The sequence below is a fragment of the Macrotis lagotis genome, chromosome 2 (assembly GCF_037893015.1).
Source record: "Macrotis lagotis isolate mMagLag1 chromosome 2, bilby.v1.9.chrom.fasta, whole genome shotgun sequence".
NCBI lineage: Eukaryota > Metazoa > Chordata > Mammalia > Peramelemorphia > Peramelidae > Macrotis > Macrotis lagotis.
Window position 1 is genome coordinate 204,509,194 of NC_133659.1, and position 25,739 is coordinate 204,534,932.

The window sequence follows — 25,739 nt, forward strand, 5'->3', positions numbered from 1 at the left end:
TAGTGGTATTGCTAGATCAAAGAGTATACACATTTTTGTTGCTCTTTGGGCATAGTTCCAAATTTCTCTCCAGAAAGGTTGGATGAGTTTACAACTTGTCTTTTGTTTCAATAAAAACTTCTAAAAGTAATGTTGATTGATCCTGCTGTTTGTACAATGGAGTTTGGGTAGAATGTTAGAACAACATGTAGGATATAACTAGCCTGAGATGATGCTGGTGACCTATTATCAAAAGAGCAATTATCTGAAATGATGTTATCTCAAATGATGTAATTGGCTACACATATCCATTTGTACACAGTAGACTAATTTTCTCCCTTTGACATACATTTGAAAGATAATAAACTAAGACTATTTGTGACAAATTTTAGATCTCAGCAGTCTTAAGAAGTGAATAACTAATTTTTTCTTTTTTTTTTCTTTTAAAGCAACCAACATATGTCCAGGCCCTCTTTGACTTTGATCCCCAAGAAGATGGAGAGCTGGGCTTCCGTCGGGGAGATTTCATACAGGTCCTCGATAACTCAGACCCCAACTGGTGGAAAGGAGCTTGCCATGGGCAGACTGGCATGTTTCCACGTAACTACGTCACCCCAGTGAACCGGAACATCTAAGAATCAATAAGAAATTATTTAAGGAAACATGAAAATTTTAAAGCATACACACATACAAAAGTAAAATCCACAAGCTGCATCTAATAGCAGCCAGTGAGGGAGCTCTGAGCATCTGGTCATAACACCTAAGTCACCATAGGGTGACCGTCTCTCTCACTCTGGATGGAACTTTGGTGAGGGGGGGGTGGGAAAGGGAGTTGGATATAAAAATGCCAAAACTTACCTTTAAATTAAGAAAAGATCGTTTTTATTACAGATTTTCACAGGTGTTCCTATTTCCCTTCCTTTATCCCTTCCCCCCCCCCATTCTTTCTCTTCTGTCCATCAGTGCATGACATTAAATGACACACCTAATCTTAACTGATGCAGATAATAAAAGATAAGAAACCAAGTGGACTGGTATTTTCTCTATGCAAAATGTCTGTTTTAGATAGAATGAGCAACTTGAAAGAATATACTTATTGTCCTTTTCTTAAGAAAAAGAAAAAGGACTTCTGGAATGTTCATAATTCAGATCTTTTTGCTCTGAGAAAGTATTTGTGGGTTTGGGTAAACTTTGTATTTGTCAGTTTGGGAGCAAAGTAGAGTGAATGAAAGATATTTTGCCAATACATAATCTATCTTGCAAAATTCTAAATAGCAGAAACCTGAGGTGTTAAGTTTTGTTTTCACCATGTTCGTTTTTAAAAGGTGTGTTGAACATTTTTTTTTGTAGTGCCTTTTCCATTATTTTCAGGGGTGTTTTTTGTTGTAATTTTTAAGTTAAAGACAGTCCAGAACTTTTCAGCCAATTTGTCTCCTTTGTATGTATAATTTTATATTCGTCAGGGAGGGAGACAGGGAGTCAAACAGGGAGAAGTTCTAATTCTTATTTGTCTCTTTGAAGCCAGAAGTCTTTAAGGATTAAGCTTTAATATTGGTGAACAAGTACATATTTCCAGAGGTAATGCATGGAGGACCTAGAAATGCTGTGCAGTATGGTAGACACCCCATGGGAGAAAGGAAGAGTTGTAGCCCTTCCTATATTTGATTCAATCTGGTATAAAGAAAGCTGAAGGTCTCAGGTGATCTCTGGTTCCCTCTTGACTGGTGGGAGACAGTAATTCTCACATGTATCTCCCTATGGCCAGAAAATGTCCAATTACAAGAAAACCAAAAGAGAAAAAAATAGTTGAACTTTTAAACTATCATTCTTGAATCTTAAAACATAATCCTATATTCCTACACTGGTGTAGGAATGTCACTATTTATATTGTCTTATTCTTAAAAATAGCGGTATCTGCTTGGAACTTTGGGGTGTGTGTGTGTGTTTTGTTTCTGTGTGTTTTTGCGTGTGTGTGTGTGTGTGTGTGTGTGTGTGTGTGTGTGTGTGTGTGTGGCTCCTGATCTGCTTAATTAAGCATTGAAGAAGCAAGGGACTAGTATCTTCACTTCCTACTTAACAGCAGGCTGTTTATGACTAGTCCATTCCATCACAAAACTTCCAAAGTAGAAAGAGTATTTGGGGGAAATGATTTTTAACTGATGGGAGTCTAGTTTAATAGCAATGCCCTTAGTGCCAATCTTTGTTTACTTCATTGTTTTTCCACTGACCGTGTTATTTTTTATGCCCTATCCCCTTAAAATAAATAAGACTTTCTTCATTTTTTCCTTGAGTGTCTTTTTAGTTTTTCTGAAATTTTCTTGGGCACTTGTAGAGATGGATGCTGCCTTTAACATCCTGTTTCACCAAGAGGTAACCAACTCTCCAAGTTGAGCATTCCTTATGTTCCTCCTCTTGCTGTTTGGTTCTATTTCTTCTTCCATCAGTAAAGATAAAAGGAAACTGGCATTCGACACCTGGACCATTTGATTGTTTATTTTGGAATTGGTGTATATCACGAAGCCTTGCTGAACTGTTTTGTGTGTGTATATATATATATATATATATATTAAAAAAAAAGAAATCAGTGTTTAAATAAAATGTACTTAATCCTTTAACTCTGCAACAGCATTTGGTAGGTAGTAATTAACTGTGAATAATAAACATACAATGTATTCTTCACTTTGCATCTGTATTTATTTCTACTTAACTATAAATGCAATGTTAAGTACCAAATGTTTTAAAAGGCTTAGAAATTAGAACACCTGTGTTCTTACTTCAAGCTTGTTCTGACTTAATGTATTATTTTGAGAAAGTTATTTGGTATCACTGTATGTCTGACCCTTGAAGATCTCTTACAGGATGGAAGTTCTTTGAGGTCAAAGTTAGTATCAAACTTACTTTTCTGCCCTTTGGAGTAGTCTTGAATGAGTGAAAGACAGATGATTTTTGTAGGTAAAGCATCTTCAAGATGGTAAATTAAGTTTCTTGAAAAACATTTGCATCAGGTTGCTTTGAGAATAAGAACAGGCTAGTTTTGATAGCACAGCCTGAGGTCCTTTAAACCCCATTCCTTGATTTAGAATTAGAAGGGACTAGAATTTTGACCAAATTCAGCTCTTACCAGAACAGGGAAACTCTTCTGTAACGTCCCTAACCAGTCAGCTTGAAGGATTCCAGGGAAGAAGAAGTGTGTGTATATATATTATATATTATATATATATTCTCTCCTAAAGGTGCTCCTCCCACTTTTGGGGAACTCTGAATGTTGAAAAGGTATTCCTTTCATTCACCCTAAATCTGTCACTCCTCTTTCACTCACTACTCCTAGGTCTGCCTTCCAATGTCAAGTAAAATATGTCTTGGGGTGGCTAGGTGGCGCAGTGGATAGAGCACTGGTCCTGGAATCAGAAGGACCTGAGTTCATATGTGTTCAGACACTTAATAATTACCTAGCTGTGTGCCCTAAGCCTTGCAAAAACCTTAAAAAAAAAAGAATAGCAAAGGAAGGCCTAGCTCCTGGTTAGGGGGATTAAAAATAAATAGACAATCAGGTTTTAAAAAAAAAAAACCTGGTGCCTCTTTTTAGAGATTATAATTTACCTAGTACTGAATCTAGTTTACATGAGTTCAGAGTTATTAGTGTTCTGTTATATTATAGGCTACCTCAGTCCCTTGGGCCTTTGGGTTTATTACTCATAAATGAAACAAAAATCTGCCTCCCAGAAACTTTGACTTACTGCTCTAAGGTCATACAGAACTGATTTAATCCTATTCCTCCTCCTCCTCCTCCTCCTCCACATTGGAGTGTATCCAGGTCTTTAAGATAGTTCTAATATAACCACAAAATATATTTCTGGCCTACCTCTCCACCAAGGCTTTTCCAGCAGGCAGAACTAGAAGAAAAAGCAAATTCTATAAATGTCGAAGTTGAAGGGTCCTTAAGAGATCATTTATTCTAGTCCCACATTTTAGAGATGAAGAAACTAAAGACCATCAAGGAGTGTCAGAATAGTCTCTCAGCACCACTACTGTGTTCATTTCACTCTACTACTTCTCAGAGGTAGCATGAGGATATTAGGCTCACATACCAAATGTGAAATTATGTAAACGGGACTAGGAAGAACTGAATCTTAATAATATAATAATAGATATTAGCATGTAATATAATTCTTATTCTGCCACAGAGACAGTGGACCTGATTGGGGACTCTGGTTTCCTGACAAAACAACTTTTCTTTCCTGCTGGTTGGATGTGCTAGTTTGTCCTACGTCTCTTACTTTCATTTTAATTTATATTTCGTTATCATAAATGTTGACCTATAGGGATGCCAAACTATATTTTATTTAAAGCTTACATGAGGGCAAATCAGAAAGTGCTTTCCTCATCCTAGGAAGACAAAATTAACAGGAGCTGATCTGAAGATTTGAAGCTATTAGGACAAAATAGTATTTGTATAATCCTAGCTTAAGTCTTTGGACTTCTAATAGACCTAGAAGTAAGTCATGAATCAGTTAAAGTAGCAGGGTTAAAGAGCAGTGAAAAGACCAGTTCTTTGGGGAAAATTTAAAGAAAGTTATATGTAAGAGGAATGGGAACAAACATATCAGTTACAGATCATGTTCCATATATCTACCTTTATATAAGATGGAGCCAAAGAGGCATAGAGGCTATGAAAGAGGGAAAAATGACAATCGTGATTATGAATATAAATGAGATGAACTTGCCCATAAAATAGAAGACGATAGTAGAATAGAAAGTAGAAATAAAAACTTTTTTGATCATCAAGATCCACGAGCAAAATCTGCACAGCAATAAAAGACATGTTTAAAAGAGAAATGCATTGTCTTATTTTTAAAGGAACTATAAAAAAATTGAAAACTTCAATAAGACTTCGGGACACCATGTGTGTATGTTTGTACTGCATGGCAGTGTAAGAACTTAAAAAAAATCAAACTTGGGAAAAATAACAAAACTAATAGGTACTCTTTTCAGACCTAGATAAATCTCTCAAATTTTCTAACACAAAATTTAAGGCCTGAATAGAACTTTAGCAAAGTTAGACATGAGATATGTTCAATAAAAGGTCTTTAAAGTTTTCAAATCTGGAAAACGGATAATTGTAAAAAATTGGTGTATTATTAGCAAATCATAGAAACTAATTTCATCAAAGAGAATGACAACAGACTATATACTAAAACTTACAGGATATAGAAAAGTCAAGGGGAAAATTTTGATCTCTTAAAACTTTAATCATCAAAAGAGAAGACATCAGTGAATTGGGAACTCAAGAATGAAAAGTAAAAAGTTACTAATTCCAAAAACCCCAGCTAAGTACAAACATTAATTTTCAGAACTAAGACATTTTTAAAAATTAAAAGGAAAATCATGTACCTGATAGATAAAACTAGATGGTGCAGTGGATAGAGTGCTGGAAAACCTGACTTCCAGCCTCACACTTGCTGGCTATGCAACCATGGGGAAGTCACTTAATCCTGTTTGCCTTAGTTACCTCATCTAGAACTGGAGAACAAAATGGCCAACCGCTCCAATATGTTTGCCATGTAAACCCCAAATGGTAGGCAAAGATTCAGGCATGATTCAAGCTATGGTCTTTATAAAAGAACAAAAACCAAGTTACCAATATCATAAATCTAAAAGAATTAGCAAAAAAGGAAATAAAGAGAATTATTAGAAACTATTTTGAAACACTGTACACCCTAACAGCAACATGGGGGTGATAGTCAACCTTGATGGACCTGCTCATTCCATCAGTGTAACAATCAGGGACAATTTTGGGCTGTCTTCAATGGAGAATACCATCTGTGTCCAGATAAAGAACCATGGAGTTTGAACAAAGTTCAAGGAGGACTATTCCCTTTAATTTAGGAAAAAAAACATCTTACTGTCTGATCTTGTTATCTCTTATACTTTTTGTTTCTTCCTTAAGGATATGATTTCTCATCACACTCAATCTGGATCAATGTACAGCATGGAAACAATGTAAAGACTGATTGCTTTCTGGGGGGAGTGAGGGGAAGTAAGATTGGGGGAGAAATTGTAAAATTCAAAATAAAGTCTTTAAAAAAAACTTCTGAGCACTATATAGTTGATAATCATCTATTTTCTCTTATAACACAAAAGTATTTCCTTACAATCATGCCACAATTTGTTCAGCCATTCCCTATTTGATTAACATCCCACTTTAGATTCTAGTTTTTTCTTGCCCCTTCAAGATCAAAAATTTTTATTTGCTCTTATTATCTCCAGCATTATCCTTCCTCTTACCTTATAGCACAATATTCCAGTATTCATATATTTTCATTTTTTCAGCCATTACCAATTGATTGATACTCCTTAAATACAACTACTTGTTCTTCAGTTTTCTTTTTTCTTTCTTTTTTTTTTTTTAGGTTTTAGCAAGGCAAATGGAGTTAAGTGGCTTGCCCAAGGCCACACAGCTAGGTAATTATTAAGTGTCTGAGACCGGATTTGAACCCAGGTACTGCTGACTCCAGGGCATCATTTGGCTTGGTGCTACCACTTGCAACCATAGATGACTCAAAATTCAATAAATCTAGGAGTTTTTTAGGGATAAATTAAATGACCAAAAATGGAAGGCTAATTTTTAAGTTGATTATTCCGTATGGCCTGTGAATGATGTTATAAAAATCCAAATGACCCTTGGCAGAATAAAAGGTTTCCTCTCCCTGGTAAAGTAAAGGGACAATGCTAGTGCCATATCTTCCTACAGCCCCTTACTCAAATTTATCATTCTAGGTTTTTCTGGACTCTGTGTTTCAAAGTTCCTACTCATTTCTGATCTTCTCATCAGAAATACTTGAATGTCCATTAAAGTATTTTCCCTCTAGGGTTATTCTCAGTTTTGCAAGCTAAGTTGGACTTAGTAGTAAACCTTTCAAAATTAGTTGGAATATTGTATAATAAGAATGAATAACAAAAACTGACAGCTCTGATGTGGTCTTGACAGTGTTTTCTGAATATAAGGAACTGTGCTTAGAATTTAGACTGCTTTCTGGATACGTTTTTGTTTTTTGTTTTTTTTAACATGGGAGCACCAGATTTTGTCTGACTTTCCTGGGACTTCTTTATTCTTTTTTTTTTTTTTGCAGTGGTATATGATCTATGGATTCTTTCTGTCTTTGCTTTGTTCTCTAGTCCTAATTGATCTGAACAGTTTCATTTATTTCAGGTTTTGATTTTATCATATTTTTTGCTATCTCATTTGTTGCTGATTTTCTTTTTTAACTTCTAGTGGGTTTTTTAAATTTTATATCTTTTAGGGTGGTTAGGTGGCATAGTGGATAAAGCGCCGGCCCTGGAGTCAGGAGTACCTGGGTTCAAATCCGGTCTCAGACACTTAATAGTTACCTAGCTGTGTGGCCTTAGGTAAGCCGCTTAAAGAAATTAAACAAAAGGTATGAATTTTATGAATTTTTTTTTAGGTTTTTGCAAGGCAAACAGGGTTAAGTGGCTAAAAAAAAATGAATTTTTTTTTAGGTTTTTGCAAGGCAAACAGGGTTAAGTGGCTAAAAAAAAATGAATTTTTTTTTAGGTTTTTGCAAGGCAAACAGGGTTAAGTGGCTAAAAAAAAATTCTTACCTTTTGTTTAATTTCTTTAAGCGGCTTACCTAAGGCCACACAGCTAGGTAACTATTAAGTGTCTGAGACCGGATTTGAACCCAGGTACTCCTGACTCCAGGGCCGGCGCTTTATCCACTATGCCACCTAACCAGCCCTGTTTAATTTCTTCTAATTAATCATGTAGTCCTTGTGGAAAATCCATTTTTTTTTCCTTTGAGTTACTATTTACAGTTGTTACAATTATTTGCTCCTTATTTGGAGACTCTATCTCTAATAATAATTTTTTGCAAGGTTAGTGTTTTCTTTGATTTAATCATCCTAAATTAGAATTTTAGTTCCTAAATTATATTTTTGTGCTAGGACTGGGCTTAGCCCCTACCTCCTTACATCCCCAACACTCACTGTTCACTTTTGTGGTTTACTCTGCTTGGTCTCTTTTTGAGTCCTCTCCTGACCTCTATACCTCCCTGAATTATGTCCCCCTGAATCTTTGATTTTTGAATACCAGAATTTCAAGGACTTTTATGCCATCTCAGAACAAAGTGGTGGGGACCTTAGACCCTGAGCTGTCTCAAAGTCCCCTCCCTAGAGCTTTCTGAGCACTGAAACTCTAGGTTCTCTGTATCTTTATGGGTTCTTCAGCTCTGCACATAGAACTTTATAAGCTACATGTTGGTAGGCTGGGTTTGTTTGACTGTGCTAGCTTTGGCTTTCTAGCAGATACTCTTTCCAATTGCGTATGAGGTCCGGCTGACTTTTCACCTAAGTCTGTGGTGAAAATAGCCTTTTTACTGTAATTTTTCACTGGCTTTTCAATTATAATTTGGTCTGATATCAATTTCAGGTTTATACTGGAATAGATATGTAGTAGCTAGCCAATCTTCCTCTATTCACAATTGGCCAGATTTCTTCTAAGTCTTTTTATGAAAACAATTCTATGGAAAAACTTTAGAAACCTTTCAGTAAAATCAGGAATGAATCAAAGGTTTCAAAAAGAAGTGACAAGACTATTATGCAGACTAGTAAGTAGAACCTGGAGAACAATTTTCTTCAATTCCTCATATTATTTTTTTCAGTAGTCTACTTGTCTTTATTTCAACATTTATTTTTGTATATTTTGTAAAATTTTATAAAATTTTCTCCCTCTCCTCTTTCTCAAGACAGCAAGCAATATGATAAGGGCTATATATACATGGATTTTCATGCTAAACATATCTCAATTTTAGTCTTATTGTAAAAGAAGAATCAGAACAAAAGGGGCAAACCATGAAGAATAAAAAACAAAAAAAACATTTAAAAATGTGAAAACAGTATGTTCTTGGAGAACAATTTCAACAATGGCTACAAAATTGTTAAGAAATAATGCCTAGGGGGGCAGCTAGGTTGCGCAGTGGATAGAGCACCAGCCCTGGAGTCAGGAGTACCTGGGTTCAGATCTGGTCTCAGACACTTAATAATTACCTAGCTGTGTGGCCTTGGGCAAGCCACTTAACCCCATTGCCTTGCAAAAACCTAAAAAAAGAGGGAACTGAAGAGATGGATTGAAGAACAAAGGGCTATTGGAATTCCTGTGTCTACAAAGATGGTTCAGCATAAGGTGAGAATTGCTGATAAAAAAAAAAATGACTGATTTCAAAGTACACAATTGTTGCTTCAAGTTTATGAAACAGAATGGACTAAGCCTGCATCCATGCAACCAGACTTTCCCAGGGAGAGCTTGTGGTCAACTACAGACCAGAGCACAGGCAGGAGAGTCAGAGCCTCTCCTAGGACAATGATTCATCATCAAACACAGATGAGGACAAGCTAATGGATTGGAGTTTTGATGAGTTGTATGAATTTTATTATGAATAAAACTTTAGTTCAATAACTTTATGTAATGCATTTTTTCAAATTTCAGCCTCAAATATTAAAGTGTTTCTTATACATGGGGAAATATGGTACCACTCATATTCAGAGAAGGAATTGTTTTAAATATAGAACAAAAGCTTATTATCTTCAGCTTTTAAAAGAAATTTTATATATTGTCTTTTTTTCCTCTTTAATGTTTTCTCATTTCCTTTGGATTTGATTCTTTTCTCACAAGATGATCAATATAGATCTATGTTTAACATGGTTATAAATGTAGATCCTCTATCAGATTGCTTTCTGTCAGGGGAAGAGGGAGAGAAAAAATATAAAACTCAAAACCTTGCAAAAAAAAAGGATTTGGTGAAAACTACGGTTGCATGTAGTTGGAAAAACAAAATATTTTTTTAAAAAATGAAAGTCCCTTTGAGGACAGGGGGCCAAAAAAAAAAATCTGTAGAGAGCAGTTAATGCATTTCAATGCCCAGGATATTACCCAGAAAAGACAAATATCTGATAACAACCTTCAAATAGAAATACACAAGGGAATCTAAGTACATAAATTTTCCATTTACAGAAATTGTGGCAGGGAGGATATCAAACTAATCATTGTTTAATTGAAAATCTTACCAACTTTACCAACTTGTCAGTTCAGATCAAAGAAACATTAAATATTTTCACTTTTAGTACTGCCAAAAAAAAAAAAGGAAATAATGCCTAAAATGTAAGATTTGTTCAATGCAGAGACCTATCATAACTCCAAAGGACTGAAGATAAAACATGCTTCCCACCTTTTGACAGAGAAATAGTGTATTGGAAGTGAAGAAGGAAAAAATCCATTTTAGGACTACACCACTGTGTAGATTTATTTTATTTGACTATGCTTATGGATTATAAGGAAGAATTGTTCAAAGTTTGGTTTTGGTTTGTTTGCTGGTTTTGTTTTGTTTTTTTTAATAGGTTAAAAATATACAAGAATGAAGGGGATAGTGATAGAACAGGTAGAAAAAGAATAAGAGCAAGTATTTTATTCAAGTTCACAGAAAACAATTTTGGTAAATAATCTCTGCTTCTGAGGAGATAAAGACTGATGGATCTCTTGAGATCAGGAGTTCTAAACTGCAGCAGGGCTAAATACAGTAAAGGTTTCACTGAATCCTGATCACCAGTTCAATGAATCTCCAGGAGTAAGGGGGCCACCGAGCTACCTAAGAAAAGGCCAGTTATCCTAAGTCAGAAATGGAGCTGGTCAAAGCTTCTGTGCAACCTACCTTGGGGTTTGCCCACAAGTGATTCTTATACTTCCAGCCCAAATGAGATAGGAAAACACAGACTGGGGCGGGGGGGGGGGGGGGGGGGGGGGGGGGGGGGATTGAAGAAAACCAAAAGCAGTTCAGAGGAGTGAACACAAGTAGGAGAGTTTTGCAACTAATAGGTTAATAGGTTGAATGTATTATGTACTATTTTTTAAAACTGTACATCTTGGAGATACACATTTTCATTATAATCTTTTTTTTCTTTGTATGTGGAAATGGAATTTGTAGGTTTGTCCCACTCAGATTAATAAAATATTTAATTCTTTAAAAACTAGGTGAAATAAACACTATCTTTAAAACAAAGATAGTGTTTTTTTAAGATCATAAATATATCAAATTTTCTGATTCATGCATTTTTCCAATAGTTTGTCTTAATGCCAAATAGTTGAATAAAGTCTAATTAATCATAATTGTTCCACTTAAAATGAAAGCAGAATAAATTCAAATACACTGAATCTAATTTCCAAATGACATTACTCATCTATTACTCAAGTAATTATTCAAGTCTATTACTTAAGTAACAATTTCAATTATTTAGTATTATTCTTTATAAAAGTCTTATATTTCAAGCAACTCATATTGTTGAAAGTTATTTTGAATGTCCAGTAATGATCTATGTTTTTCATGATTATAAATATAGAGCTTATATAAGATTGCTTTGGAAGAGAAGAGGAAGGGAGAAAAATTGTAAAACTCAAAGCTTGCCAAAAAAATGATTGGTAAAAACTACCATTTCATGTAGTTGGAAAAACAAATAAAATATTGAAAAAATTTAGAAAATGAGATACACACAGGATATATATTGATTAGAAGGAAGACTTTAGTAGATCTAAGTCTAATGACTTGATTAAGGACCTCGGTAGAAAGTGTCATTTGATTTGAACCTTAGTTTAAAGTTAATGTGTCTGTAAATTGCGTTGTTAAATATGTGACTGATTAAAATCAACAAAATGAATCTTGAAAATCTAAAAAAAAAATAAAATGTACACAACAGATGTCAAAAGAAAACCTACAAGGAAGCAAAGAAAGATAGACAACCTTGAATTTATTGTATAGTATTTATTGTTAGGCTTGCCTGAAATAGAAATTTATTGCTTTATATTGCATCTTTTATTATATTCTGCTGTGTATATGGCTTTTTTCTTTTCTAATTTTGTATTTATATTTAAAATAAATTTTAAGAATATGTTAAAAAAAGAAAATTATAATAAAAAAAGAAAATTATATTGACTCAGTATCCCATTATTTCCAGCTCTACTTACCAATCAGTGTTGGGGGAGCCTGTGATGGGGAAGGAGACACCAAGTCTGATATTACCTCCTCTTTGCCATGTACCCCTACCCCCCTACCTGCAAATTGTTATATCTTTATTATTTGGGGAAGGAACTAAGGCCAGCAGTCTCCTTTTTCTCTTGTAAGAATAAGTTTGACCTTGAAGAGTCGGATATGACTGAAACAACTGAACAACGTCGATTGCTTTTGTGTTCTTTGTAGGTAGAAGCAGCCTTTCTCATTTTTGTACTTACTTTTGTACCTGGTACAATAAATATCTATTGACAGACTGATGACTATTTTTGCTTCCAGAGGATTAAAAATGAAACATAAACATACATATGTATGTATACATAAAAATTTTGTATACAAGTAAATGTATACATACACATATGTATGATGTACATACAAGCCATTAAGGGAATTCATTTTGGTAGATTATGCATATTTCTTATAAGAAATTCTTCTTTTTCAATAGGATGAGAATGGGAGAGATTTTCTATTAATTAAAAAAATAAAGGTAGGAAAGTGGCAAAATATGGAGAATTTTCATTTTCAGATAAGATCATTGTGTTATAAGGGATCTCACATGGAATGGAACAATATGTAAATATTTATAATAGAAACACAAAAATATTAATAAAATGTTTTTTAAATGAGTAGAAAAAAAAGAATAAGTATGCCCCAAGCAGCCCTTCAACAATAGAATTGGAGATAATTTTGGAATTTGCTCATAAACTGGGAGGCACTGTGATACTATGTCTCTAGACACTGATGACCTGTGTTGAAATCTTTCTGACATGAATTGGGTAAGTTGTTTCACTTCTCTTTTTCTTAATTTTCATAACTGTAATTTGAGGGTGTTGGATCAGATGACTGCTGGGGACCTCAGCTCTAGATCCAGAATTCTACTGATGGAATATGGGGAGCATGGTTTCTACAAGAATGTGAGAAGAGATAGTTAGTTTACCTTACAAAGACTGGAGTCTACCTGTGAGTGTAAAACAAAGGGATTAGGGGCGGCTAGGTGGCACAGTGGATAGATCACTGGTCTTGGAGTCAGGAGTAACTGGGTTCAAATCCAGCCTCAGACACTTAGTAATTACCTAGCCTCAGCCACTTAACCCCATTGCCTAGAAAAATCTAAAAACAAAAAACAACAAAGGGATTGATCCCAACCTGAGATTAGATCAGGCCTGTCTGGTCCTTTACAAGTTCACCTGCTCAAGGAGGTTCATGCATATTACTGTTCACTCCCCTATGCTCACTAGTATAATGAACAGGGCAGGGAAAACATTTAAGGGTAAATGTATTAGATTGTAACCCCAGTCAATGATTGGCACAAAGGGAGGAATAAGCCTTTCAAACTGCATCTAAGACTCAACATTATAGTATTTCATTAAGGGAGATGGTCCTTTTTTGCAGAAAAGAATAAAAGCCATTTTAATCATCCTGGACTAAGATTAATTATGAGCCATTATAATTTAAAATAAACACCACTTGAGAGCAAGGCATATTAAGTTGCTTATACTATGAAGGAGAACACTCCCCATCACCAATACCTCTCACCAAACTTTTATTTTTAAGACATTTGAAAGGATTTCATTATAAATTATGTCAAGTTAGCAACAAGCTACCTGGACAGGATAATCTCCTTCTGCTCCCTTAGTTAATATTGGAGCTTTCAACCAATTTGTGGTCCCAATAAAGTAACTCCTCTTACCTTTCACCTGGTATATTAATAAGGGATCCTGAGAACTTTTCCACCACATTTGGATTTGATATGCACTGTCTCTCCCTGCATCCATCTCCTGTTCTTAAACCCATTTTTGGATATGTAATCTTGTCACCTGAACCCCAATTCAGTATATTCCCTCCTCAATTCATATTTCTTCCCCCACCTCCCCCATGCTGAGATGCGTTTCTTGCATGTGAGGGCAAATCTATTAATTTATATTGCCCTTCTTTGTGTGTGCTGTGTGCACATACATATGTTTTTCATTGGAATTTAGAGAGAAGAAAAGTGAGTATAGTTTGAAGTTGTCTTTGTGAAGGAAATAAGAAGAGAAAGGATGGATAGAGAGAATGAGAAATACTCCAGCAAGGAGGAACAGCCTCCATACAGACATAGAGAGGGGAGTGAGCATGGTGGCATGACCTAAAGAGAGAGTACAAGCTGGACAGAAGAGATTCAAATCTGTTCTTTTTTGAATAAGAGTGCAAATGCACCCATCAATAGAACTGTCCATTCCAGCACTTTCCATCTCAGTCCAAATAAACAGGACAATTGGTTTATTCCACTGATAGAAGGGAGTTGAAAACCTGAAAAAGGGTTCAAGCTTTGTTGGACTCATATACATAACAAAGGCAGAACTCTGAGCTAAACTGAGAGAAAGATAATAGCTTTGTTCCTGGGCTTAACTTTATCTCTGACCTTTCCATACATACATCTTCCAAAGAAACTGGAGGATAAAAAAGATTTGGAAATTGAGAAACTTGGGAACCCTGGATTCCAAGGAACTTCAACCTATAGTTCTAAGGCTAATTAGGGCATTCTAGTCATCTGAGACAAATAGTCCCCAGTCTAAGCTAGAGTTAGGTGTTCCACCGACAGACCTGAGCCTTCCGTGACATTGAGGTTGAATCAAAAAATAAAATGAGACTGAGGGCACTAACCAGTCAGGAGTTTCACTACTTCACTTTCTAAAGTGGTAGCAGTTGGTTATAGATAGATGCAAAGTCTCTCCCAGCCTTGCCTCTGAAAAACATCCTCTTTTAGTGTAGGTGGTGAGAGGGATTCCTTCTCCATTTTTATTTACTCATTAAATGTTCATGTTTTAAGAACAGATGACCTGAAAGGGTCCTGTAAAGTTTTAAATTTAGGAAGAATGACAGAAGCCCACTTTTCTTATGAGAAGAGGTAATGATAAAATCAAAAGCCAGAAACATAAATTGTCCAACCACTTGCCCAATGGAACTTAGCCTGGCAGCAGCCAAAAGGAACTGTGTCATTTCATGAAAAAGGAGTTTTTCATCCAGCATCAGGAGGGTTCTTGTTCTTCCATATGTGTACCTCAACCACACTTTCCCTACATGTGTTTGTTTTTCAACCTGATAGTATATCTATTCCTGGGAGATAGTGCCCCAGACTTCTGGTTGAAATACTTTATTAATCCCATTCTTTCCATGATACTTCATTAAATATCTTTATTTTAAATGGGATCATCCAACTAAAAAAAAAAGATATACACGTCACTAAGGTCTCAGATGTGAGCTCACAATGTTCCTTGAGCCTTCAGCAGGCTCTATCTAGAGGAATTAGTCATCAAGTTCTAGGATCCCTTCCTGAGGGTTTCACTGAGTTTTCTGCCCCTCAGTTTTGATTAGTCTGGTGGTCCCATCCATTCACTATCATCTTTGCAAGATGATCCATCCAGCATCCTTTCCTGTGTTGGGGAACTTGAGGGAGAGTAACATTTTAGGGAGATGAACTTGGCATTGGTGTGTCCAGTTTACTCAAGGGGTGGGAATAAATTAGGTCAGCTAAGGGTATGATACATTTGTCCAGGCTTAAGGCAAAGTGGGTCTAGTTTAGATAAAAAGTAACATAAAGGAAGAAAAACATTCCAGAGAACTGGCCCTAGAGTCAGGAAAACCTGAGTTCAAATCAGACCTCAGACAGTTTAACCTTACTAGCTGTGTGACCTTGGGCAAGTCACTTAACCCCATTGTCGTTTAAAAAAAAGCCAAATAAATAGTATTTTTTCTTCATTTTTTGGATATTTGCTAGCCACCTTGATAGTATTTCCTTTTTCCAATTACATGTAAGGAAATTTTCTTTCTTCCCTATCCCCTCCCTTAGAGGATAAACAATTTGACATGTTATTTATGTACAATCATGTAAAACATATTTCTATATTATTTTGTGAAAAAAGAAACAGAATCAAAAGGAAAAAACTCACAAAAAGAAAGTGAAATAATTTCAATATGCATTCAGGCTCCATTGGTTCTTTTTTTGGATGTAGATAGCTTTTTTTCCATCATGAGTCTCTTAGACTTAAGATAAATAATTCTTGCCTTTAATGTACTTACTTAGAACTTGAATAATAGGTTGAGCTGGTGATAAGTAAAAGACAGGTCATTTGAGGTGAAAAAGGACTAACCACTAAAGGGAAGGATAAAGGCTGACCTAGGCTTCATTAAGGAAGGAGCATCTGAACTGAGGCTTGAAAGAAGCTATGGAGTTGATGAAGTAGGGATAAGGAAGGAATACTTTACAAATAAACTTTGAAGGCTGTGCAAAGTTATAGAAATAGAACTGGAATCTTGAGTTTGAGAAGGAGTTAGTAGGTCATTTTGTGTGGAAAAGTAATCTGTGAACAGCACCATGAGAACAATTTATGCAATAATAGCAGCATTGGAAAGACAACTTTGAAAGACTTAAAAACTTTGATGAATTCAATGACCAAGCATGAATGCAGTGGATCCATGATGAAGATTGCTAACCACCTCTAACAGAGAGGAGGTGATGGTCTCAAGATGCAGAATGACTATGAACTCTCTCTTGTATTTTCATAAGAGCTAAGTTTCTTCAAAATGGGTGCAAAACCTTTTTTTCCTAAATCCAACATGTCCAAAGTTGGTAGTGATTATTGTCTTTTGTAAAAATTTACTTAGTATTTTTATTTTTACCCAATTATACATAAAAAGTTTTTAACTTTTGTTTTTAAAAGGGTGGTAGTTGTTTTATGATGATTCTTGGCTCCTTATAATAAGACCAGTTTAATTTTCTGTTCAATCACCACTACAAAAATAATCCTAACTTAATTTTGTTCAAAATGTTCTGTTCTAGATGAGGACCTTTCAAAGAAGGTTTTCCAACACTATTTTAAACAGTTTCTAATAGCAACAAGATAGAGAAATAATCCTTTACACGTAAAAACCAGGTTATATCCAACTAAGAAGACAGAAGACAGATGGAAAGAGTAATTTCAAAAACAAATCAACAAAAAACTCTCAGAAGCCAGCTAAAGTCTTCTTGGAACCAAGGAAGGTGGGAATAATGTTTTAGAGCTCTAGATGATAATATCATTGTCAAAGTGTAACAAAAATAATAATAATAATAATAATAAAAATAAAGTTTTTCAAAACTATATTCCTGGTAAAAATATTGATTTCTTTAGAACATTATTCAGCTTTTACTTTACAATAGGTAAGAAATTATTGAGGGACCAGCTAGATGGTGTAGTGAATAAAGTGGACCTGAATTCAAATCCAACCTCAGACACTTAATAATTGCCTAACTGCTGACCTTGGGCAAGTCACTTAACACCTTTGTCTTAAATAAATAACATTTTTTAAAAAAGAAGTGACTACTTGACTACTTGTTGACTACTTACCCCATGTTAATTAAAGCTATATGATTTTATATATTATATATATATACATATACATATACATATACATATACATATATATGTATATATATGTGTATATATATATATATATATGTTGTTAATTACAAACTCAAAAAGACATCAGGATGCTGGAAGACTTGTCCTGCCCCTAGAGGCTTAAAGTCCAGGAACAGAACAATTAATCTGATGGTATTGTCAAAGGATGATAGGCATTAAAGAGCAATTGGGTCATTTAAGATTGAGCAAATTTCATTGTCAGGCAACAAAGGAAATTAATGATTTCACCTATACTTTGTTTTTGGATATATGCCTCTGTTTCCTTCAGTTCTGGGTGATCATCTTGGACAGATGGTCTCAACCCACAGGTAAATGATAAATCCTAGAGAATAAAATTTCCTGTCAAATCTGTATTTTATGTCATTTTATTTTAACCCTATATTTTTAAAGCTTTATAGTATTTAGCATTTACTCCATTTAGTTAAGAGTCAAGTGGCAAGTTTAAAGGTGGTTGACCACAACCCCTTTATATCTGCTATATGTGAAAGGTTATCTTTACCTTACTATAAGCATAGCCATTTTAAACAGAAGTAGGATCTCTCTTACCTTGAGTGACCCCATCTTCAATTGTAAAGTGTATGCACACTCCAAACCGCTAAGAATATAAACAATTTGGTTATATAGATTATCCCATCTCTCTCCAAAACTCTCCCCATTATTTCCTTCCAACATGTCCAAATTTCTTCCTCTCTAAAAAGACTTTCATTAGTCTCTATTATCCAGTTTTCCTGGTCGTCAATGGAGTGAAACAAAGACATGTCCTTGCTCCCATGCTTTTTAGCATGATGTTTTCAGCCATGTTATCAAAAACCTTCACTGAGGATGAACATGGCCTCAAGTTCAGCTATTGCACAAATGGCAAATTTTTTTTTAGTTGTTTTTTTTTTGCAAGGCAAATGGAGTTAAGTGGCTTGCCCAAGGCCACACAGCTAGGTAATTATTAAGTGTCTGAGACCGGATTTGAACCCAGGTACTCCTGACTCTAGGGCTGGTGCTTTATCCACTGCGCCACCTAGCCACCCCAAAATGGCAAATTCTTCAACTTGAAAAGGATTATGCACTCAATGCAGGCCCTGAAACTGAAATCCAACAAAGTATGGATCAATTCTCTGCTGTTTATGCTAATTTTGGTCTAAAAATTAATACCAAGAAAACACAGCTGCTCCATCAGCCAGCACCATACCATCCATGTGTGAAACCATCAGTTACAGTCAGTAAATGGAGACATTTTGAGTATTGTTTACAAATTCACTTACCTTGATAGTGTCCTTACCAAGGAGATACATAATGACAATGAGGTAGCTCAGTATTTGAGAGGCTCTGAAGAAAGTGTGAGAGAAGAGGTATTAGACTGATATCAAACTACAGAGCCCTTATGCTGACTTCATTGCTATGTACCTGTGAAACCTGGACAGTCTACCAGCGCCTTGTTCTCTAGAGTCTAATCACTCAAGATTTCTTATAGAACAATGGTACTCCATAACATTCATATGCCATAAGTTGTTTAGCCATTCCCAATTGATAGGAATCCCCTCAAATTCCAATTCTTTGCTACTACAAAAAAGGCTACTATGAATATTTTGGAACATATGGGACTTTTCCCATTTTTTATGTTTTCTTCTGGATATAGGCCTAGTATTGGAGTTGCAGAGTCAAAGGATATGATCAGTTTTATTGGTCTTTGGGCATAGTTCCATATTGCTTTCCAGAATGGTTGGATTAGTTCACAACTCCACCAACAGTGCATTAATGTCCCATTCTTCCCACAACCTCTCCAGTATTGATTGTTTTCCCTTTCTGGCATTTAAGCCAATCTGATAGGTAAGAGGTGGTACCTCATAGTTGTTTAATTTGCATTTCTCTAATCAGTAGTGATTTGCAGCATTTTTTATGATTATATATATATACATATATATATATAGCTTTAATTTCTTCATTCAAAAATTGCCTGTTCATATCCTTTGACCATTTATAAATTGAGGAATGACTTGTAACATTATAAATTTGATGCAATTCTCTCTATATATGATTTATTTATTTATTTTGCAAGGCAAATGGGGTTAAGTGGCTTGCCCAAGGCCACACAGCTAGGTAATTATTAAATGTCTGAGACCGGATTTGAACCCAGGTACTCCTGACTCCAGGGCCGGTGCTTTATCCACTGCACCACCTAGCTGCCCCTCTTTATATATTTTAGAAATGAGGCCTTTATCAGAACCCTTAGCTATGAAAGTTATTTCCCAGATTTTGTTTTCCTCCTAATCTTTTTTTTTTTTATTTAAGGCAATGGGGTTAGGTGACTTGCCCATGGTCCAACAGCTAGGAAATTATTAAACATCTGAGACCAGAGTTGAACTTAGGTCCTTCTGACTCCAGGGCCAGTGTTCTAACCATTGTGCCACCTAGCTGCTCCTTTCCTTCTAATCTTGGCTGCATTAGTATTAAACTTTTTAATTTAATATGGTCAAAATCATCCATTTTGTAATTTATAATGTACTCTATTTCTTTCTTGGTCATAAACATCTCCTCTTTCCATAGATCTCACAAATGAGTATTTCTTTTTTTGTTTTGTTTTTTTGGTTTTTGCAAGGCAAACAGGGTTAAGTGGCTTGCCTAAGACCACACAGCTAGGTAATTATTAAGTGTCTGAGACCAGATTTGAACCCAGGTACTCCTGACTCTAAGGCCAGTGCTTTATCCACTATGCCACCTAGCCCCCCCACCCCACCCCGCAAATGAGTATTTCTATATCTATTAATTGGTCTATGGTGTCACACTTTACATCTAAATCCTGTACCATTGTGACCTTATTTTGATATAGGGTGTGAGATGGGATCTATGTCCAGTTTTTATGATGCTGTTTTCCAATTTTCCCAACAATTTTGTCAAATAGTAAGTTCTTATCTCAGAAGCTAATGTCTTTGGGTTTGTAGATTACTGTAGTCATTTACTACTGTTTCTTTTGAACCTATCCTAATCAATTGATCCAGATGATTGCCACCATATAGTGTAGTTTTAGATCTGGTAGAGCAAGACCACCTTCCTTTACATTTTTTTCATCAGTTTCCTTGATTCTTGATCTTTTGTTGCTCCATATATTATTATTTTTTCTAGCTCAGAAAAATCATTATTTAGTATGGTAGTGAATAAGTAATTTAATTTGGGTAGAATTGTCATTTTTATTTTATTAGTTCAACCTAATCATGAGTAATTGACATTTTCCCTAATTGATTAGATCTGACTTTATTTGGGTGAAAAAGTGCTTTTTAATTGTGTTCATACAGTTTCTGGGTTTGTCTTGGGAGGTAGATTCTCAAGTATTTAATGTTGTCCTCAGTTACTTTAAATGGAATTTCTCTTTCTATTCCTTTCTTTTGGGCTTTGTTTATCAATTACAGAAATGCTGATGATTTATGTGGATTTCTTTTATATACTGCTATTTTGCTGAATTTGTTAATTATTTCAAATAGTTTTTTTAGATGATTTTTCTCGGGTTCTCTTTGTTTCCTCATTGTCAATTCTAATTCCTTCAAGTTAACAGGTGGTGTGAAGCTAGCATGCTCCTGGAGATTTTCCCTACACAAACAGTAGAGGCTAAATGAAGCCTCTAAATAGACATTAAAGCTACAGATTCCACCAAAAAAGGGGAAAAGATCTAAACAAGTTTTCTTTTTCTTAGGTTTTTGCAAGGTAAATGGGGTTAAGTGCCTTGCCCAAGCCACACAGTTAGGTGTATTAGGTAATTATTAAGTATCTGAGACCAGATTTGAACCCAGGTACTCCTGACTCCAGGGCCAGTGCTTTATCCACTGCGCCACCAAGCTGACCTAAACAAGTTTTTAACTGTAGACATACTGGAGGATCTTCAGTGATGGTCTGTCTCTTGGGGGGTGGAAATAAAGCCCAGCTAAGCAGGAGAGTAGGAAAGCCAGCTGGAGACTTTTAGTCACAATGCAGTCCAGGTCCTAGCAGTTAAACAACAGTTCGGGTCCCTGCAGTTGGATAGCAAGCCAGCAAGTAGAGTCCCAACCTCAGACAATCCTGGGAATATAGGACAAAGACAGGACTGGGTTGGAACAAACCACTGCACAGATAGAGCCCGGACTTTATATAAAGGAGGAAACAAACTTCTACATCAGTAACAGCTAGGCAACAAATTGAAAGTGATAAGCCAGAGTTCAGATCCCAGTTGCAGCACAAAAAGCTTGGATCTATAATCCCTATACCCCAGGAGCAGAGCTCAATAATCAAATGAAAAAAAAGCTGAAAGAGCACTCATCATAGAAAACTACTGTGCAGAGAGAGATGATAAAAATGCCACCTCAGAAAAAGAAAGCAGTGACAAATTACCTACATGGGAAGTCTCAAAAGAGTCTATGAACTGGACTCAAGTCCTAAACCTATACAAGAGCTTAAAAAAGAATTTAAAAACCAAAGAATAGAGGAAGAAGAAAAATGGAAAAAAGAAATGAGAGCCATGCAGGAAAATTATGAAAAATTGACCAAAGAAATCTATTGCTTTAAAGTAAAAATAACCAACTGGAAAAAAGAATCAACTCTTCAAAAATAATATTAAACAACTGGAAAGGGAACGCAACTCAGCAAAAAAGTAAAATTAACCACCTGGAAAAGTAAATACAAAAGCTAACTGAAGAAAATAAAACCCTAAAAATCAGAAGTGGTAGAAACCAATGAATCTATGAGACCTCAAGATTCCATCAGACAAAGTCAAAAGGCTGAAAAAAAATTGAAGAAAATATCAGGTAACTTTTAGGAAAAACAAATGACCTGGAAAATAGATCCAGGAGATAATTTACAAATTATTGGTCTATCAAAAAGTCTAGATCAAAAAAAAGAACCTAGAAACTATAAGGAAAAATTGCCCAAATCTACTAGATTAAGAAAACAAAATTGCCATTGAAAGAATACACAGGACACCTCCAGAAAGAGACCCCAGGATAAAAACTCCAAGGACTATCATAGCCAAGTTCCAAAATTCTCAATAAAGGAAAAAAGTATTACAAGCAGCCAAAAGAAGAAATTTAAATACAAAGGAAGTTCAAACAGAATTATACAGGACTTACCAGCTTCAGCATTAAGGAATTGGAAGGCCTAGAATACAGTATTTCATAGGTTAAAGGACCTTGGATTACAACCAAGAATTTATTACCCTGAAAAATTCAGTATATTCTGTCAGAGGAAAAGATGGATGTTCAAATGAAATAGAAGACTTCTAAAATTTCCTAATAAAAAGACCAAAACTGGGGGTGGCTAGGTGGTGCAGTGAATAGAGCACCAACCCCGGAGTAAGGAGTACCTGAGTTCAAATCTGACCTCAGACACTGATAATTACCTAACTATGTGGCCTTGGGCAAGCTACTTAACCCCACTGCCTTGCAAAAAGCCTTTAAAAAAAAAGACCAAAACTGAACAGATCTTCAAATACAAGAGATGCATAAAAAGGTAAACAAAAAAGAAAAAAAAAGGCAAATGTTAATCAAGAACATTAAATCGTAAACAACCCCTACAAGGGAAGATAACACTTCTAACTCTTGAGAACTGATTTTCTCTTAGGATAGTTAAAAGTTTGAATATAGTTGAAGAGACTGTACTTAAAGGATATGGATATGGTTACTTCTTGTCCTTCTATTGAAGAAGACCAAAATGACAACACTTTGCTTGATTTTGAGTGATCAGAATGCTCAGTTTCTTTCAATAACAAAGATCCTACTAAAATGTAAAGACATACCCATCCAAAGACCCTACTGGAATGTAAATGTCTTGGCCACTGCAGAGGCCTTTCCCAGGAATGGTGGGAATTACCACAATCCCTTTCTCAAAACTCTTCCCAAGAGTAAACAAAATACCTGGTATTTTTTTCCTTGAAAAATCCAACATTCCCTCCTAGATTTGCTGGATTTCTTATTATCGCTTAATTAACTAACTTCTTTATTTGTTATTTTAGTAACCAGCATGATATGTAATAAACTTTGTCCCTAGCTCTCCAAAACAAAAATTTGAACTTGTTATCTTTTCTTTTTTCCTATTTCTATTTGTTTCTCTTTCTAAACTTTCTGTTTCTGTGAACACATTATCATCCTTCTCCTGTACCAGGACCCTAATCTCAGCATTATCCTAAAAATCTCCATTCTTTCTTTCTTATTTAAACAATTCCTAAATCTTGCCATTTTTACTTTCATGACATCTCTCATCTGATCCTTTCTCTGTACTTGAAGGCCCTTATCTTCTTTTATCAAACCTATGGAAATGATCTCTAAATTTAGTTTCCTTGTTCAAGTCTCTCATAGCTCCAGAATAAAGAGATACAAAAATAAATTTTCTAAGTGCATTTAGAGTGTGTGCATCGCCCATAAAGGTTATGTGTATGCCCAGATGGGTTTTTCTAATGCAATTCACAATAGGTAGGTCATGATGAGCATGATAGTTATATCAAGAATCTTACCCATCTCTTTCCAAAAGAGACTGATTCTTTGCCTAGAAGGGAGCAGAAGGGGCCGCTGGATTTTTCTCAAAATGGAGATTCTACACTATTGTTCTATTAGAAACCAGGTGGGATGGGATTTCAGGGAAGCCTGGGGGGATTTGCATGAACTGATGCTGAGTGAGATGAGCAGAACCAGAAAAACACTGTATACCCTAACAGCAACATAAGAGTGATGATCAACCTTGAAGGACTCGCTCATCCCATCAGTGCAACAATCGGGAACAATTTTGGGCTGTCTGCAAAGGAGAGTGCCATATGTATCCAGATAAGGAGCTGTGGAGTTTGAACAAGTTCAAGGACTATTCCCTTCAATTTAGAAAAACACAGATATCTTATTGTCTGATCTTGTTACCTCTTAGACTTCTTGTCTCTTCTCTAAGGATATGATTTCTCTCATCACACCCAATTTGGATCAAGGTACAACATGGAAACAAAGTAAAGACTGACAGATTGCTTTCCGTGGAGGGGTGGGGGAGGGAAGTAAGATTGGGGGGAAAATTGTAAAACTCAAATAATATCTTTAATAAAAATTAATTTAAAAAATGGAGATTCTACATTAGTAACACTTCAATCTCTCCCTCTAAATACTGCTAGTTAAGGGAATGATTTTTGAGAAATACAGTACAGGGGCGGCTAGGTGGCATAGTGGTTGAAGCACCAGCCCTGGAGTCAGGAGTACCTAGGTTCAAATCCGGTCTCATACACTTAATAATTACCTAGCTGTGTGGCCTTGGGCAAGCCACTTAACCCCGTTTGCCTTGCAAAAAAAAAACCTTAAAAAAAAAAAGAGAAATACAGTACATTCCTCCTGGTGAAATGGACCAGTCTTGGACCAAAACTCTTCTTGTCCTTGTTCATCTTCGTGGTTGAAGAAACTCCTATTGGTACCAGTCAGTTTCACTCAGTGGACTCAGGTCCTCTGGATCTCACAAGATTACCTCCAAACCTCACCACATCTCACATAGTTATTCATCATAGATCAGAAAAGGAAAAAACATAAGACAGAAAATGAAGAGTCCCTTTCTGGACTCCCTTAATCTTCTCCCAGGTGAGCATTGAAGGGGCAGGATACAAGGAAGACAAGTTCTCCCTTTGTGCTCCAAGGTCTCCATTTATTGAACCAAATATCAGTGCTTAAATACCTCCCCAGTCTCTAAAATCCACTCTCACTCCCGTGGCACTTAGTAAGATAAGGCTTAGTAAGACTTAGTAAGATAATTTACAGTGTTGCCATACACAACAATCCCTAACAAGAAAAGATTACTAGGTGCCCAGGCACAAATGGACCAGCTGAGGCCCCCTGTGCTAGCTGCAATGTGGGCAAGGTTATCATGACACCAGGGTGACCCATCTAGAAGGTCAAAGGAAAAGAGAACAAGTCAGAAGCTATCTTTTCTTTTAAGTGATGCAGCACCCTACTGCTGTCATGGGGTAGCAAGAGGACCAAAAGACAGCATTTTCCATATAGTACTAATGGAGTAGCCCTTCTGGTATTGCTCTCTCAACTTGCATTTATACCAGAGTTGGGTCAACAATGGGTTAACTGCTACCTCAGACTCTAGGGGTAATTCTGTGGGTTATGCATCTAGAACTTTAGCTTCTAAGCCCCTCACCAGTATATCTCCTATTTACAAAGGACAGCTAGGTGGTAAAGTCAAATAGAACAGAGCACTATCCCTGGAGTCAGGAGTGCCTGAGTTCAAATCCATCCTCAGATACTTCCTAGCTATGTGACCCATTTGC

The 25,739-nt window shown here is 35.8% G+C and overlaps 1 protein-coding gene across 3 annotated transcripts in view; it reads left to right on the top strand.

The window, feature by feature from the left end:
* Nucleotides 1-2,542, top strand: part of GRB2 (growth factor receptor bound protein 2) — a 111,125-nt gene extending 108,583 nt beyond the window's left edge. For all 3 annotated transcript variants that reach the window (XM_074224591.1, XM_074224590.1, XM_074224589.1), the window contains one exon: nt 429-2,542. In XM_074224591.1, coding sequence (XP_074080692.1) covers nt 429-614 — 186 coding nt within the window. In that variant the 3' untranslated portion in view covers nt 615-2,542. The remainder of the gene's footprint in view (nt 1-428) is intronic.
* Nucleotides 2,543-25,739: the final 23,197 nt, after the last annotated feature.